The 18,546-nt window shown below is 37.3% G+C and overlaps 1 protein-coding gene across 1 annotated transcript in view; it reads left to right on the top strand.

Moving 5' to 3' along the window:
• The window catches only part of CUNH10orf67 (chromosome unknown C10orf67 homolog), a 107,856-nt gene that overhangs the window by 42,852 nt on the left and 46,458 nt on the right, over nt 1-18,546 (top strand). The window contains exons 8-9 of the mRNA XM_023562465.2: nt 437-495; nt 4,332-4,397. Coding sequence (XP_023418233.2) covers nt 437-495; nt 4,332-4,397 — 125 coding nt within the window. The remainder of the gene's footprint in view (nt 1-436; nt 496-4,331; nt 4,398-18,546) is intronic.

The raw sequence follows: 18,546 nt of genomic DNA, 5'->3' as shown, positions 1-18,546 counted from the left end.
GTGAATAAAATGAGACACAGTATCCCTTGGATATAAGGATAAACTTTGTCAGTGTGGGTGTTGCTCTTGTGATGTAGCATGGTAACGTCTTTTCAGGTTTGCATAGTTCTAAGTTATAACGTGCCACCTGCTAAAGCACTTTATATTGGCTGTGACTAAAAGCAAAAATGTCCTCTGCTAGTATTGATGAAAAGCGTCCAGCTCTCGGCCACACTTGGATCTTGAACTTACTTCTTAATCCCTCTTGGACCAGCCGCCTGAACAGCAGGAAGAAGGCTGTGAATGTCAAGGGCAGTTGTGAAGGTCACGATCCTGCTAGGACTTGCGTCCACTGCGCCTTCTCGTGGCTTCACAGCCTGCCCCGAAGCAGACTGTTTGAATACAGGAGCATACGCATGTAATTTCATGGTTGGCCTCTTTCTCCTTTTGTTTACAGAAGATGAACTTATAAGTCTGAAAGAGACTTCAGAACAGAATCAGAGAACTATTCAAAAGGTACTGTAACATTTTTACATTGATAAATGACTTTTTTAAAAACTGAACTATCAACACCACTGATGAGATGACCTTGCATCTGGCGTGTCTTAGGATAAAGGGAAAAGTTGGTCTATATATCTCCCAGTTATATAATTTATTATGTAATTATTATGCATTTCTTTGTTACTTTGGGTAGAGTAGCTAATAATGAATAAGAATTGGTTCTTGAAAACTTCTTGGTGTAGTGATACTTCTTTTATGTGGGCTAATTGGGCATCTACCTTGTTGACAGTAAAGAACTGAAAAGCTACATGACACAGGAAAGTTCCAAGATGTACTTTTCATTGTGGGGAGATGATGTTTAAGAACAAGTAACTTCATTTTCTGGTCAAATGTTGGTAGATGTTGGCTGATGTTCATTTTTCTGTACATGAATGAATTCAGCTTATGTTATCTGGAAAATCTTTACTTGGAGCAGGGAATTCTTTTGTCATCACAACAAGGGACGATTTCCTAGAGCATGAAAGGTGGCAGGGCCAGGGCAGTTCTCGTGAGTTCCTTAGGGGGCCCCTGAGTTGCCCTCTCTGATGCTGTACCTCCTTGTGTGGCACTCACCACACTCTGGTGTCATAGCTGGGGTTCTGGGCATCCTGAGAGCTCAGAGGGCACAGGCTGGAGTGTCCCAGACTCTGGATATATTCCTCAGAGCCAAACCTGGAGCCAGGCACCCAGAAGAGTGCTGTCTGAATGATGAATAGGACAAGAAATTGTGTCATGAAATATACAGATGAGCAGGCAGATTTGCATCCCCTAACTATTCCAAATAAACAGAAATGTTTTCTAGCAAGTGAAGCAAGTACCAATGTTTAAAGTTTAGTTCCTCTGGCCCAGGAATCATATTTCAAAAGCATGGTGGCAGCATGTCCCTGAAGTTGGGTTCAGATTTCAACCAGGTTTGATCCTGCAGTTTAGGGTAGTCTTAGATTTTTTTTTCTTCCTGTATTGGAATAGAATCCAAGGCCTTTCACATGCTAGGCACGCACTCTGCCACTGAGCTACATCCCCACACCAAGAACTAAAGCATTTTTTTTTTTTACAGAAATGGTTACCAAATAGATCAGAGTTCTCTGATTACTGAGCCTTACACACACTTTGACAAAATGATTTAATTTTTTCTTACATTGTACACCATTTGCAATAACGGCAGTGTAAATCCCTTCCTATAAAACCGTAACAACAGAGTCTCAAGTTTAACTTATTGATGTCAACCTCTAAGGTTAAAAGTAAAATCTTACCCTTCCAGTGTCACCAACTTACTGGATATGTCTCTAAAGCTACTGTAAGTCTATACTAGCACGGGTGGAAATGAACTGTGTAAGCTTCCTACTCTACATGAGGAACACAATAAGAAATTAAGACCGAAGTCTCAGTGATTACCACTGAGAAGCGTCTTCCGAGTGGCTGCCTGTTGCCTGTGTGAACTGCATAGCAATTGTGTGCTGCCTCGTTTTCCAGATCTGCACCACTCAGGGCTGGCCACTGCCTCGTTGGCCACTGAGCATTTGAAATGTGGCCAGCATAACTGAAGAACTGAAGTTTTATTTTAAATTTAAATTTAAATATAGATTAAAATGTTCAGCTCCCAAATCAAAATATATGCTGGATGAAAAACACACACTAGAAATCAAAGACTCAATATAAAAATGTGAAATAGCTCATCAACAGTGTTTAACACTGACCACACATTGAAATGACATTTTAGTTATATATTGAAATAAATAAAATAAATTATTAAAATACTTTTATTGTGTTACTTTTCACTAACATACCTTAAAATTCAAAATGATATCTATCACTCACATTTTGTTTCTATACGGTATCTCTATTCTAGACAAGAATAGCTGTTCCTGTATCTGCTTATTTTTTTAAAAATCTGATCTCTCTTCTTCACTTTTTCCTTTGTAGTCACTGAAGCTCCACACCAACATTAAATATAGCTCCATTTTGGGGAGCAGTAGAAAGAATCTAGAACTTTAGGTTCTTATTACATTTCTGCCTCTGTGTCACACATAGTCCTGTGACAGTCTCTCTTCCCACCTTTCTGTTTCTCCTGTGCTTACTGCACAGATAGAGTGTGTGGGTAGAACGGTGTGGGTACCACACTCTACAGAGCACTGTAGATGTGAAGGTAGTTTGTCACCTGGATAGGAGATCAAGCTATTGAACAAGTGAAAGCTGATATCAGCTGGTTTGTTCCCATTATTCTTCATAGAGTCAAGTAAGTGCAGGCACGTTTAAGTGTTAGGCACTGCACTACTGCTAGAAGAATAAAATATGTGTATGTGTGTCACCTACTGTGAAGGATATTCAGTCTAGAGGAATAGACAAAAGCTATAAAGCCAGTGATATGACTGTATGAAGTATGTACACAGAGAAGAGATACCTAGAAGCTTCTGGAAGCTTCTAGAAAGGCTTTATAAACTCTTCCTCACACTCTTAAGAAGGCCTACTTCTGCTGATTTTTTTCAGGAAGACAGGAGTATAGGAGAGCTGGCTACAGAGTATGAATGCATCAAGTGTATGAGATATGTTCATGAAATTGTTCACAATTTAGTGTGGTGGAAAATGAAACAGGAATCACATGAGACTGTATGGCAAGAACTTGTAGTCAGTAAGGAAGACCTGGGCATGGGGTTGAGGCATCCTCTTTGTTACCCCTGAGTAAAATAGAAAACAAGTTGAAAATGGCTCTGAATTTGGGAAGGCTGATCCCTTGCCATGAATTAAGCACTATCCATTATGGAAGTCAGTGGCTGCTTTTGTGTTTTGATTTCAGTGATACAGTAACGTCTATATATGTTTCACAGCTGCTGCCACATTTCAGGTGTTTCATTCTAGTAGGGAGACAGACCAGGAGTCAGGGGTGGCTGGCGATGTGTGGCTCAGTGCGCTGTGTGAACACATAGAGACATACCCAGTCTGGATTGTAAGAAACCAGAGAAGGGTGAGGGAAGAAGGCCAGAAGGGTAAGAGTCAGCCAGGAGAGGGCTGAGGGAGAATTCCGAAGGCCGTCTTAAGCCTGTGAGAAAGCAGCTTGCATCAAGGAGGTGGGTGTATGGGAGAGCGCAGGGTGGCTCGGAGAGGACTAGGATTCATGCCACGGGTTTGACTGACCTCTTCAATGCCTTGTAGAACCTTGAAGACTGCATTAAGGTCGGGTTTGTGTTTCAGAAAGAAAATGAGGGGTGGGGTGGAGCCCAAAAGACAAGAGATTAAGTTAGGGAAACTGTGAAGTCCTGAAACAAGAACAATGGTACCGTGGATGTTTATTACATTAATGAATACATTAATTGGATTGATATCAAAAGCAAATCTGAATTTTACCATTGTATTTAACACATGCAAATAACAATTATTTAAAACACTGAGACAAGTCACATGGGTATAACAATGAAGTATATGCTTTTGATGCTATTTTTAGTGAATAAGATTAGAGTTTGATACACACTTAAATATAATGCAAAACCTAAAATATTCATATGAAGAATAAAGCGAAATTGTTCTTTGCAACAGGCCAGGATTTGCTTTATTATGTATTGATGTCACATTTTTGGAAGATGTAAGGAAGGTTACAAATACATTGGCATGTTCTCTATAAATTGATTTCTTTGTATAATAACTATAATAATATATTGCTATAACATAATATCTGGCAGAAATTCAGTTTTTTCTTTGACCATTTTTTTGAGATCCATTTTTCTCATATCAAAATGTTTCACCAAATGATATTGAGAAAGAATTCCCAGTGTTCTGTTCTTGTCTTTAATCAAAGTGTCATTTTTTTTTAATTTCAGTTAATGAACAGTAGAGACAGATTAAAATACGAGCTTGATTGTGAAAAAGTATTAGTGCAAGAAATGGTAAGATGATTTAAATTTTTCCCTAATGAATTTGTTTTGAAGAGTTTAATTCTACCATGAAAGTTTTACAAACTTATTATTATATTATATTAAATTATTATTCATAATTTGTTATGGACTAATTCACTCACCTTTACCAAAAATCTATGTGTGTACTTAATTATAAACATGTTTATGCATTTTTAAGAAAAGTTTGAGTAGTATAATAAATATACTTAGCAGAAGACTCATCTAAGAAATAATATTACCATTTAAAATGGTCCACAATCTTTTCATTTAGCTATGGTAATTTTTAAAAACCCTATATAAGAGCCCAATATTTTGAAGGATTTGCTATTTTTAGTTACAAATTGCCATCAGCGACAACAAAAACAGAGCCCAGCTAGATATTTTGGCATTCTGTGTTAGTCTCATAAGAAAACACTGCCTTTTTATGTTCTTTTAAGAGAACTTTCCGGACGGCTGGTCTTTTATTTTATCAGTTGACTCCCCACCCCCTGCCCCAGCTTATGGAAGTGTGTGCTTTCAACTGATCACCACTAGTATGTCTTTGTTACAGTAAACTGACTGCATGTATTATAATAAAAAATAAAACACAGCTTGACTTGCGTTCTAAATGTGCTTGAAAAGAATATGATACTGTGTAGAAGAGAAAAGGTTGTTCATAGGAAATCAGCACTGCTTCAGATATTGAAACATTCGCTTTCTTACAGCTTGTCACACGCCGTGCCAAGCCATGACTGTTTCCCCAACTCTGTTTTGTTACTCTCAGCACCCTGTGTTTGGGGTTCCTTGTCATAGAAATTAATGCAAAACAATGCTCCTGGATTACAATAAAGCCTTCTATGAAACCAATTTGGGAATGCAGGCAACGGGCAAAAAATTATAACCAGTTATTCACAAAAACCATGTGTTAACAAACACATTATTCTGCACGCCTTACTTTTAAGCACCTGGCTTACAAAAAAACAGTCTTTGTCACTTTTGTCTACTAAGTCATTTTCTTCTACCCCATCCTCCACTGCCCTCAGTCATCTCTGCAAAGTCCAGGCTCTGCTTCCCAAAAACTAACAACCAAATGTGTGCATTAAAATCAAGTGTTTTAATAGGGTGGGAGGCAAATGTGGTAAGTTTGTTAATGGGGTGGGAAGCAAATGTTGTAAGTTTGTTAGCAGAAACAGCCAAGAAATTCAATTACACAGTCAGCAAATTTGAGCCTGTGCTAGGAGCAGACCTCAGACCCTTTGAATTACTTTGCCTCTTTCCCTTTTCTAACTGTAAGCATTTAATGGGTGCTATTATATTTCACACAGGGGAACCAATCACATTTTATTTTGTTGTTTAAGAAATTTGTTGAGCCTCAAGCTTGTTGCCAAGTGTCAACAGCCTGTCTTCCAAACCCCACAAGAGCTTTCAGGATATGTAGAACTAGTTTGGGGTTTATGTTTTCGGGAGAAGAGAGAGAGCTAAAAGTTCTCATTGTCACCAAGGTTGCCATGGCACACCTGCCCTGGGCTAAGTAAGCATAGCCACTGTTTCCTGTCCCCCTCTCCCCCAAGGCCTTCTGTCGTGACTCAGAGGGAAGCTAGCTTTGTTGCTCTCGGGCTGCCGTGTTCTGTGCTATGCTGCTTTTTTCCATAAACCCGGATTTGTGATTGCAGTGATAAGGAAGAGTGGACGACTGTGGAGCTGACCGGTTTAATAAAAATTTAAAACATTCTAATTGAAAAGTGTTTGTTCCACGTCTATCTATTATTATGTCATAGTACAACACAACTTATGTTCTGGGGGCGTTGATACTCTAGTGTAAAAAGATACTCTAGTCAAAAAGCTGGTAGTAAAAAGATGCAATCAAATAATTACAAATAAGTAGTGAAGTATGGAGATATTGGATCCTTAGGGTAAGTTTCAATAGCGCCTATGAAATAATTTCAGGTCTTCCTGTGATTCGTTGGGCCGAGTTAGCCTAGAAATATGAAAACTCACAAAAAAGGGAGAGAGTCCTCACCAAAAAAAAGTATGACGTTTGAATTGTTTCCCTGAGCTAACTTCCACCTGCTCAGTCACAGTGTGTGAGGTTTCTCTGAACAATCCAGAGGTAGGAAGGCAGGGGAAACAGCACCATGTGTCCCCTGAAGTCTGCATGCACCTATGAGCGGATTCCTGAGATCTGAGTTCCCTCCATTCAAGCTTCAGGTCTTCCCAGTCTTACGTCAGATGATGTTCAGCATTCGACCACACTGGTGGGAGACTGGCGTTTCTTCCCATCAATCTGTGCAAACTTCTATTGACATTGATGTTTTAGGGATAGTGAACTTTGGTCAAGGCCAGTGTAACAAGAGCATGGTGGACTGCATCCCTGTATGCCGTGGCTAGCAGAAGAGCAAGTCTTACTGTTCATGTGGTCTGTGTTTCACCATCAGTGAGTCCCTGCCCACTGGTCTGTCAGAGGTGTTCCACGCAGTCTCAGATACTGGAAAGTCCTGCTCAGCTTTCACAGTCTATTTATAAAGCCTAAGAGGAAGATGAATCTTGCGGTGGCAGAGTATCCTTTAGCACCTGTTATCCAAAGTCATCAATGAGGCCCACAGACGCTTGCAGCAATGCACCTTGCCTGAAGTCAGCAGACACAATTCTCTACTTGCAATCGGGTGGTTTATGTCAAGATTCTCAAGTACAGCTTCGCCTAGTTGAAGTGCCCTCCCTCGATTGTGACCTGGTTAATGTTCATTCATTCTTTAGTTCAAATGCTACCTTGTCCCCTCCCCCACTGTGATTAGCTGTGCACCTCACATCCACTCACATGGCGCCTGGATTTCCTCTCCTGGCTCTCATCGCTCTCTGTAGAGATGTCCTACTAACTGATCTCTCTCTCTGTTCACTGCCACTGAGGTACAATATCTGAAAGCAGCAACTGCATCTTGTTCAAGATTGTCCCCTCAAACCTAACATGGGGGCTTCCTTGAATAGGCGCTCTGTAAGTATTTGCTGTGAGTCGGTGAAACAATGAATAACAAAAATGAGTGTGTAAAAATGGCATGAATGACACCTAGTTTATAAACTCGTAAAGGCCAAGGATATAGCTCAGTGGCCTAAGTGCCTGTCTGGCAAGTACAAGGTCCTGAGTTCGATTCCTAGTACAAAAAAATGCTACACAAAATGAAAAATCATTAGAGTATGGTTTCTAGTATTAATGTCTAGGTCCTGTCCCTGTGGGTCTCAAACTTTTTGCTGCTGAGGTGCCAGCTCATCCTGGGTTGCTCAGGACTCTTTTGATCTGAGCACTGCAAGTCCTACAGCGTAGGAATCTCTCAGTCCTGAGTAACTGAGATGGCTGGTCATGCTAAGGGGAAGAGATCTGGAAGCTTCTATCAGTTCAGGGATTCTAAATGTAAATAAATTCACAGACCAGCTCTATTGTAATGAAGAAGATTCTGAGGAAGAATCAAGATTCTTATGGGAAAGAAGGTCCAAACTTTTTAATATTAACCACAATGATATTGATTACCAGTAGAGATTATCAAATGAACTAAGCATTCAACCTGCTCCCACTAAAAAAATTATAAACATATTTGTAAAAGTATCAAAAATTGAAAAGGAAATTAAGAGATAATGGGTCAAACATACAGAGGATCATCTGAGCATTCCAAGTTTGGTTTTCCCTACTGCAGTTTGCACTAAACAAAGTCAAGGTCCCATGCATGGGGTAGGGGAGATAGCTGTGACCTCTCATATTAGCTAGAACTAAAGTCCATTTCTCTAGAGTGAAGTGAATGTGAACCAAAAATAAACCTGTAGCCCCCCAGTACTGAGAAGGCTGCAAGGGAAAGTTGGCTCCATACTGAACAAAGAATGTGGGCAGAGTCCTGAGGATACACAGGGCTTCCAGTGGCTTTGCAACTCCAGTTTGTGTCCAAAGAATCTGAAACCTCCCATTCAGTTGAAGAAGAAGGACTCCAACAAATGCAAATGGAAATACTCTCTGGAGAAAGTACTTTAATCCCAAGTCTCAGAAAATCCTAAAAGTTTCCCTTACAATGATAGGAACCGTGAATATCACACAAAGCAAGGACACACGGAAATAAAGAACCACAAGTGAGAAACAATACGACTACCTCATGGACGGCAGAAGTTGGCATTTTCCTGCAGTATTTACTATTTCTGGCACTTTGTTTCCATGATGGAAGTCAGACTTGATACAGCAGAGGAGAAAAAGCTAAAGGCATGGCAGCAGCTGGAAAGAATGATCAAGGAAGGAAGGAAGAAGATAGGCCCTCCCAAGTCACACCCCCAGTGACCCCCTTCTATGACCAGGCTTGTCTTCCCACCATCATATTTAGCTATGGACTCATCAGTGGACTAACCCACTGCTGAGTATCATGCCCCATGATGCATCACCTCCCCAAAGCCCCATCTATGACATGCACATGAGACTTTGGGAGCCCCTCCAGACATGAACTGTAATAGGCAAGTCCACTTATATACACGACAAATAAATTTTACTATATTTCATCCAATGGAATACTGCTCAGCAATAAAAAGGAATGGCATATTCTTACTCAAAGTAGCAAGTATAAAATTCAAAACAACTATGCTGAGAGAAAAAAGCTGGACAAAACAAATACAGTGGTCCAATGTATATAAAACTTTAGAAGGTGACAACTAATCTATGGTGGTAGAAGGCAGCCCAGTGGTTGTCTGATGATAGAGCAGGATGGCATAGTGTGTTTGTTTATAAGGCACATCAGCAAACTGCAGAGCATGATGGGTATTTCTGTTATCTTCACTATTCTTTCTCCTTACCTGGATGTTCACCACGTTTTCATATTGTTTACTATTCTTCCCTACCTAAAATAGACTTCTCTCCTTTTTCTCTTCATATCTTATTCTTAGCTTTCCTTCAGCTGTGAGTTTCCTATTCTTGGCCCTGTCTTGCTGGTTTTATTCCTCTTTAAATCTCCCAGATGCTGAGTTTCCCTAGACTTAGTATAGCGAGGGCTTTGTCCTGCCCTCTGTACTCTTTTACTTGGTGAGCTGTCCATTCCTTCATCATTTGTATTCTTACAACCCCTGCATTTCTACCTTCTGTCCATGCCTCTCCTTGGCACCCTAGTCTTACAATTCTAGTTAGCTAGTGAACCTCCACACTTGAATATCACAGAACTTCTGCATTTGAAATGTGACAAACACTGTTGAATTCAGTTCCTCAAATCGATCTTCCTCAGTTCACAAAAGTGGTACTACCATCCAGAAACCTAAGAATCAGCCTTCATTTCTCTTTTTTCCTTGACGTTCATCACCATTTCATACAGTGCAATAGACAACTAGTCAGCTTTTCTCCACAATTACAGCCCGCATCCTCAAGTTTCTGTCCATGTCTATTGCTTCCCTCCTGCCCACTATATTAAACTACTAAAACTTTTCCCTGGGATTACTGAAGAGTGTCTTAATTGATCTCTTACAGTCTTCAATCTTGTCTGCTGTCCATACAACAATCAGAATATTTTCTCCTCAATACTGTGCCATGAAAATTTTCCAGCATTCAAAAATAATTTTGTAGTGATTTCCTGTGTAAGTCCACCACCTAGATTTTACCATGTGTAATTTATTGTCTTACTTTATCACCTAGGTAAGCATTTTATTAACCCTCACTTCATCAGCCCATCATCTTTATGATACATTTCAAATGTGTATATTTCCAAAATTTTGCTATAAAAAATTATGCCAGTATAAACACAGGTGTGTATATGTCACTGTGGTATGATGCTTTTAATTCTTTTCAGAAGATATCCAGAAGGGGATTAGCTGGGTCAATGGAACGTCTAATTCTAACTTTTTGAGAAATCTGCACACTGATTTCTACAGAGATTGTACCAGTCTATACTCCCCCCAACAGGGGAAGTATTCCTTTCCCCCACAGCCCCTCCAGCATTTGTTATATGTTAACTTCTTGATAATAGCCATTCTTTCTAGGAGTGAGATGGAATCTCAGGTTGTTTTAATTTGCATCTCTCGAATGACCAGTGATGTTGAACATTTTTCATGTATTTATTTGCTGTTTGCATTTCTTCATCTGAGAACAGTGTATTCTTTAGATGCCCATTTTTGGATTGAGTCTTTGAGAGGTCTAATTTTAAAAAACTATATGTTCTTGATAGTAATTGTTTGTCTCAAGAACATCTAGAAAAACATTTTCTCCCATATTGTGTGTTGTCGCTTTACTCTGTTGGTGGTGTCTCTTACTGTGCAAAACCTTTTTAATAAGATGAAATCCTAGATACGTATGAATTACCAAAGCTGAATCGAGAAGATAAAAAAATCTAGGAATCTATCCATTTCTTCTGGATTTGCCATCTTATTAGAATACAAGTTTTCAAAGTAGGTGTAGGTGATCTTCTGGATTTCTATAGGCTCCATTGTGATTTCTCCCTTTTTCATTCCTAACTGCTTGGATTTAAGCCTTTGCATTTTTTTGATAAGGTTGGATAAGTTTTTGTCAATTTATTTACTCTTTCATAAACAGTTCTTCAATTCATTAGTTCTTTGTATTGTTTTTTAGTCTCCAACACATTAAATTCTCCTCTGATCTTTATAATTTCCTCCCTTATATGATCTTTTGGCTTAGCCTGCTCCTCTTTTTCTAGAAGTTTGAGGCTCATGATTAAGTTGTTTATTTGCACTTGCTCTGTTTCCCTGATATAGGTATTCACTGCTATAAATGTTTCTCATAGGACGGATTTCCTTGTGCCCCATAGGTTCCAGTATGTTTCACTGATATTACCATTTAATTATACAAAACTGTCTAATTTCTTCTGTCACCCATTAATTGTTCAGGAGGGTTTTATTTATTTGTTTGTTTGTATTGGGGATTGAACTCATGATCTTGTACCCGAGGAAATTTATGGCCACCAAATCATCACTCCAAAATGTTTTAGAGGACATTCTAGAAGAAATAATACAAACTATAACTCCATGAACCCCAACAAAAGGAACTCACCAGGCAAGACAAACAATTAAATATGGGGGGGGGGGAGCCAACAACAGGAAAATAGCATGACAAGGTAAGTCAATACATATCAGTTATAACCATCAATGTTCATGGTCTCAATTCACCAGAATTGAAAGAATTGAATGGATCAAGAAGCAAGATCCAACAATTTTTTGCACACGAGAAACATATTTAATTCAAAAAGAAATTAATTGACTGAAAATCAAAGGATGGAAAATAATACTCCCTGTGACAGGAACCCAGAAAAAAGCAGGAATAGCAATTCTATTTGCAGACAAAGTGAATTTCAAACCCAGGCTGATTAAAAGAGATAAAGATGGTCACTACATCTTTGTAAAGGAAACAATCCACGAGGAAGAGATAACAATCATAAATATATATGCAACAAATACCAGTGCAACCAATTATATGAAACAAATATTAATGGACATGAAAAATCAAATACTAATAGTTTTATTGGGGAACCTCAATACCCCACTGTCACAAAAAGACAGATCAACTAGACAAAAATCAACAAATATAAGAACTGAATCAAACTTTGGAACAAGTGGAATCAGTAGATGTCTACAGTGTTCTGCTATTCAACATCAGAATACACATCCTTCTCAGCTGCATATAAGACGTTTTCCATAATAGACCACATACTTTCTCATAGAACATGCTTAAGTAAATGCAAAGGAATTGAAATTATTTCATGCATATTATCAGACCGTAGTGCAATAAAATTGGAAACTAAAAGAAATCAGAAGAACTTCATAAACACATTTAAATTAAAAAGGGTACAGAACTTTGAAATAAGATAATAGGAAAACAACAATGGCCATCATAGTATATCTTATTATCTTCACTATAGTTGTCCATTCCAGCAGATATAGCAAAATCAAACCAAAACAAAACAGAATAAACCAATCAAAACAGAACATTGAATAAAGCAAAACAAATAATCAAAACAAAACAGTGAGAACAATATTGGACCTTTAAAACAAGATAGAAGACAATCCCATATTTGCTCTACTGCTCACTGTCATCTCCCAACAGATGCTCAGACCACTGGCCCCAGGCCTGCAAAGGCAACCAAACAATACAAGCATTCAGTTGCTTTTTGTACCTCGGTTGCTATCAACTCTACCTATCCTCTGAACCAGCTGGTTGCTTGTGGGGCAGGGGTGGGACTTGGATTCTCAGCCCACATGCCGGTAGGCTCAGAGGAACTGCTATCTGGCTTCTGTCTTCCTGGTCCCTGCGTGGTTTGCACTGCTTACAGAAAGGCTGGCTATTTGGCTTCGTGGTGGGTTCCTCCCAGTCCCAGTGTGGCCAATTCTCTGGAGGCACTGATTTCTCTCTTCTTGGGCCCAACATGATTTGCATGGCTTATCAGAAAGGCTAGCTATTTGGCTTATTCAACATGGGCTCATTTTAAAAATAAATTTTTACATAATGTGTTCTTCAAACATAATAGAATGAAATAAAATTGATAATTGAAAGACGAGTAAAATCGCAAAACACCTGGGAACTAAACAAAGCACTTCCAAATAATTCATGTATTAAAAGGAAATCTCGGGCTAGGGATTTATCTCAGTGGCATAAGCGCCTGCCTTGCAAGCATGCAGTCATGAGTTCAATCCCCGGTACCGACTTAAAAAAAAAGAAATCTCAATGTAAAGTTTTAAAAAATCAACATAGAACTGAATAAAAATTAAAATATACCAGTTGTGTGAGCAATGCTGAGAGGAAAACATAGCACTAACTGCTTAGAGTAGGACACAAGAAAATCTCAAACCAATAATCTGTTCCTAGTACAATAAATTAGAAAAAGAGGAGAAAATTAACCCAAACCAACAGCAGTGAAATAAGATAATGGCAGAAATCAGTAAAACTGAAAATAGGAAAACAACAGAGAAAATCAATGAAGAAAGAGGTGTTGCTTTAAAAACAATCAATAAAACTGATAAACATCTAGGAAAGCTAACAAATATAGAAACAAAACTATACATCTCCAGTATTGGATGTCACTATAAAATATGTAAGATTTAAAAGCATGATCAGGGAAACTACAAATGACTTTATGCTTTATGCTTCACAACTCAGAAAAACTGAGCAATTCCTTCAAAGACACTTACTGCTAAAATATAAGCAATTTTATATAAAAAATTGGAATAGTCATATGATCATAAAGTAAATTCAGTTTAAAAGCTCTGTAAAAGAACTCTCCATACTAAGATAGGTACCAGCATATTTGACATATTGGGTGACTTAAAAGGCCCGTTCCTAGGCTGCAGACAGCTACCTCCTCATGATATGCAGATCTGATCTTTCTTCAGTAGAGAGAGAGAGACAGAGAGACAGAGACAGAGAGACAGGGACAGACAGGAAGAGAAAGATAGAGAGGAGAGACAAAGAGGGGATAGATATTCTTTTTCCAATAGAGACACTAATCCCATCATAAGGGTCACACCCTCATGACCTAATCTAGACCTAGCTACCTACAAAAGCCTTATCTCCTAATACCATCATATTGATGCTGGAATTGTATATCAACATACAAATTTGAAGGGACATAAACTTTCATTCCTTAACAAACCTCATAAAAATTAAGTGCTCTTGCTCCAGAGAAGTGCACAGGGACCTGTAATGATTGACACATTGTGTCAACTTGAGAAGTTTAGAAGCTTACCTAAGTGACTCAGTAGTGCTGCATCCTAGGGTATAGAGGCCGTGCCCTAGAGTGGCTGTTTATGCTTTAGGATATTGTGATGGTTGATTCATTGTGTCAGCTTGAGAAGTTTAGAACTTTAAGTGACTCAACTGGGCCCAAGAGTCCTCACCTTGTAAACATCCTGAGCCTGTGTATGAGGAGGGCACAGAGATGGTGTGACTGCTACATACAGTAGAAGAGAGGAAAAGAGGCTTGTTATTCCTGTTTTGCTCTTGTTACTATCTTCCATTGTCATGAAAGTTTGCCCCTCTGCAACACCATCCTGCCATGGAGCCAACTGATTATGGGTTGAAACCTCCACAAACTATAAGCTAAATAAACTTTTCCCCCTTTAAAATTGAGGTTGGGTATTTTGTCTCAGCATCGAGATGTGTCTGAAGTAAGGTGTAGGATTTTGAGAGAAATTACTGACAAACCATCAACAGGACTAAATGAAAAGACAAACTACAAATTCAGAGGAAAAATCTGCAAACCATGTATCTAGCAAAGAACTAATATCTAGAATACATAAAAAAACTCAAAACTCAATGACCAAAAAAAAAAAAAAAAATCAATCAATCCAACTAGAAAGTGGGCAAAACACATTAACAGATGTTTCCCTGAGAAAGCACATATTATTAGCCATAAGGAAAGTGCAAATTAGAGCCACGAGAAGATATCACTACAGACTTATCAAACTATTAAAATTTTAAAGAGAAAAATAATAGTAAAAGCAGTAAATGTTTTTAGTGTGTAGAGAAACCCAATAAAGGGGAAAACAGTTTGGCAATTTCTTAAAAAGCAGAACATGAAACTGCTATATAATCTGCAGTAGCACTCATGAATTGTTTTCCAGAAAAATGAAAACCAACACAAGGGATGATCAAAATATATGGTGTATGTTTCAATTTCTTTTTAAAAAACTATTGCAGTACAAAACATATTAGCATTAATCCCTCTCAAAATACTCCCACTCACTTTTTCTAAAGCAGTTCTGGAAGTCCTCTTTCCTGAGGTTCTTTACAAGGTATGATAAAAAAATATATATCATAAATGCTGCTGCCAAGTGCCACCCAATAGAATGACAGAATAGTAAAAACATAACCCAGCATGTCTTCATCCACTTATTTGCTGGATCTAGGACTGTGTGACTTCCATTCTTCCCCAAAGTTAAAAGAGTCATGAAAGGTAAACATTTGGAATTTGTTCAGGACACCAAGACACAGTAGCACATCTAAAAATACTCATGAAAGAGAAATGCAAGAACTGCTTTAGAAAGAGGGACAAATGTTTTTGAGATGTGTGTCTGAAGTAAAGAGTAGAATTTTGAGAGAAATTACTGACAAATGTGCCTTTAATCTTAATAAATTTTTAAAATTTCATTACTCATATTTTTGAACACACCTCATATTCACACCAACCCCCCCCCACATATTTGAACCAGCATTAGTTGTAACAATTAATGCTAGAAGACATCCAGATATTTCAACAGATGAGTAATAAGTGAGGTGGGTATGGATATACAGTGACAACCTTAAAGGTCTGTGTGGTGATGGGACTGTTTTGTGTCTTGGCTGTGGTGGCCAACTTGACAAGTTCTACATATGGTGTAGAACTACACGCACAGGCACACATGGGAAATATGAATAAAGTTGGCAGATGGTATCAATAACAAAAACACTGATTGCAATGTTACACAGATTTGCAAAATGTTGCCATCGAGGGAAATGGGCCAAGTGTACTACAAGGTTTCAGTATGTTATTTCATAGTTTCATGTGACTCTAGACTTACTTCAAAATTCACAGGCCATTTTAAAGTATTGCCTTGCCTTTTTATTACTGAAGAAGTACAGAGGAACTGGGTAAATAGGTAAATAGTTTGACAGTTATTAAAAACTAAGCATCATACAACTACAACATAACCAGAAATTGTTTCCTGAATTCCAGCTTTTTTCTCAGATACACGTTTGTAAATATTTTCTCCCCAGCAGTGAGTTTTGTGATCATTTTCTTAACAACACATTATTGTTATCACTGTTGTTGTCTTGCTGTATTAGGGATCCTGCCCAGGGGTGCTCCATTACTGGGCTATATACTCAGCTATTTTTATGATTTTTAATTTTGAGACAGGGTCTCACTAACCCCAGAAGGATTCAAATGTATGATAGTCCTGCCTTAGGCTTCTGCAGGGCTAGGATTACAGGCATGTACCACCATGACCATGTAATAATGTGTTTTAATGGCATAATTTTTTTAATTTTAAAGTCTGATTTATCACTTATCCTCTGAAGTAAAAAAAAGATATTCCTTTATGTTGCCTAAACTTTTATGATTTTAGCCTTTTGTTTAGGAATATGATTCACATAAAATTAAATTTTGTGGTGTTGTATGAAAGGAGAGGTTAAATTAAATTTTGCATATGGCAGGCGACAGGAGTCAAGTTTCATATTTTTTCTAAGCAGATATCTATTTATTTAAACACCATTTGTTGAAATAGCCTTTTCTTTTCTCCACTGAATTGATCACTTTAAAATTTTTGTTAAAGCTAAATGGGTATATTTTGGGGTCACTATATAAATCTTGACATTAAATACAGTAACTCTTTCAATTTTGTTGCTTCTCAGAATCACCTGAAAATTGTAGATTCTCTTATTTTCCCAGGTAGCTTTTAGAAACGACTTATTTATGTTTTCTAAAAAAAACCTGTAACTTTTTAACAGTCATACTGTGATTATGATTTATTACAATTATATTATGATTATGATTGTAATAAACCTTAACATCCACCTGAATGGATTAATAGATTAATATATTCTAGACTAAGTCATCCAGCCTATAGCATTAGTATGCATCTCCATTCACTTAGGTCTCCTTTCATTTTTGTTAGAAATATGTTGTCATTTTTAGTTAGAAGTCTTGCACATTTTTGTTGTTTATTCCCAAGTATTTTATATTTTTGATATTGTTGTAAGTGGAATTGTTTTTAGATTTTATTTCCAATAGTTGAATACTGGTGTATAAGAATACAATTATGCTAAATTCACATCCTTCACCCTTGCTAGGTTAATATATTAGCTATAGTCATAATTTTATAGACTCTAGGATTTTCATCGTAAACAGTCAAGTCTTCTGCAAATAGTTACAGTTTTACTTACTTACTCTCATCTTCATCCCTTTTATTTCCTTTTAATGTCTTATTGCAGTAGTTAAGACTTTTAATAGAATGTTGACTGAAAATAAGTGTTATTGCCTTGTTCCCATACTAATGGGAGTATCACTATTATATCATGATTAAGCATAGTTGGGATATAAATTTTTATTGCCAACATTTTTTAAGCTTTGTAACTTTCCTTCTATTCCTACTTTTTATCATGAGAGGCTGTTGAATTTTGTTAAATGTATACTCTTCAGCTATGGAAATTATTATTTTTCTCCCTTATTCTGTAATGGAGTAAAATCCTTTTATTTTTTAATGTAAAGCATTTTGGCATTCCTGAGGAAAATTCTACTTGATCATAATTTATAAATACATTTTATATACTCAATTTAATTTGCTAGTAGATTTTAAAAGACTTGTGGAGAAAATGATTCTTAAATAATTATAATGGAGCCGCACTCTAACACTAGGCTTGGGTTCAAATCTACTAAGACTCTGATACAATCCTTAGTGGGCATCAGTAACTCCTTCCAGGCTGCATGATGTCATGAGACATCTTTCTACTGAATTTTGCTCTGGAAGTTGACGGAAACATAGAAAATTCATTGCAACTGTTGGTCAGCTGCCAGTGAGATTAATGGTTAGATGCATTTCTCATTATTGTTTAATTTCAAATAAGATTGTTCATAATTAGAACCACTAACTAGTACTCATAGCATTAACAAAAACATAAATATTAGTGAAGCATGTATCGACAGTATTTTGAATACAACGCTTTTCTGAATGAAAATTAGAATTAACTTTTAGAGTAAAATTTCATTATATTGCTGATGCTTGACTTGTTCTAAATGTCTTCAAAAAATTATAAGGCTATTTATATAAGGCTATTATATAAGGAATATATTATATAAGGAATTTACAGCTACTATAATAGTGTATCAAACAAATTATAAGCAAACAATATATTTCTCTATAATCTCTATTTTACATAAAGCAATAAGTAAATACAAAGAACTTTTAAAATTTATCATTCTATATATTTCTGTTCACCTATTTGTAAGTGCTATTCTCCTAAATATGAATTTATCTTCTCTTTTAATTCACATTTGACATAATTACTCATATTCCCTGATAGTTCTGTTGGTGAAGTAGTTTCTGAATGCTATTCTTTCCTTGCTTAGAGATGTCTTATAAAGCAAAGATGAGAAAAGGACAAGAGGTGGAGGAACTAGATGGGAAGGGAATTCAAAAGAGTCAGAAGTGTTACGTACATGTACCAGCTCCCCAT

Source organism: Cavia porcellus, unplaced genomic scaffold (genome assembly GCF_034190915.1).
Source record: "Cavia porcellus strain 051 isolate PalLab524CR breed Dunkin Hartley unplaced genomic scaffold, mCavPor4.1 scaffold_27, whole genome shotgun sequence".
NCBI lineage: Eukaryota > Metazoa > Chordata > Mammalia > Rodentia > Caviidae > Cavia > Cavia porcellus.
The sequence above is the reverse complement of the archived record's forward strand: the minus strand, read 5'-3'. Positions and strand labels throughout refer to the sequence as shown.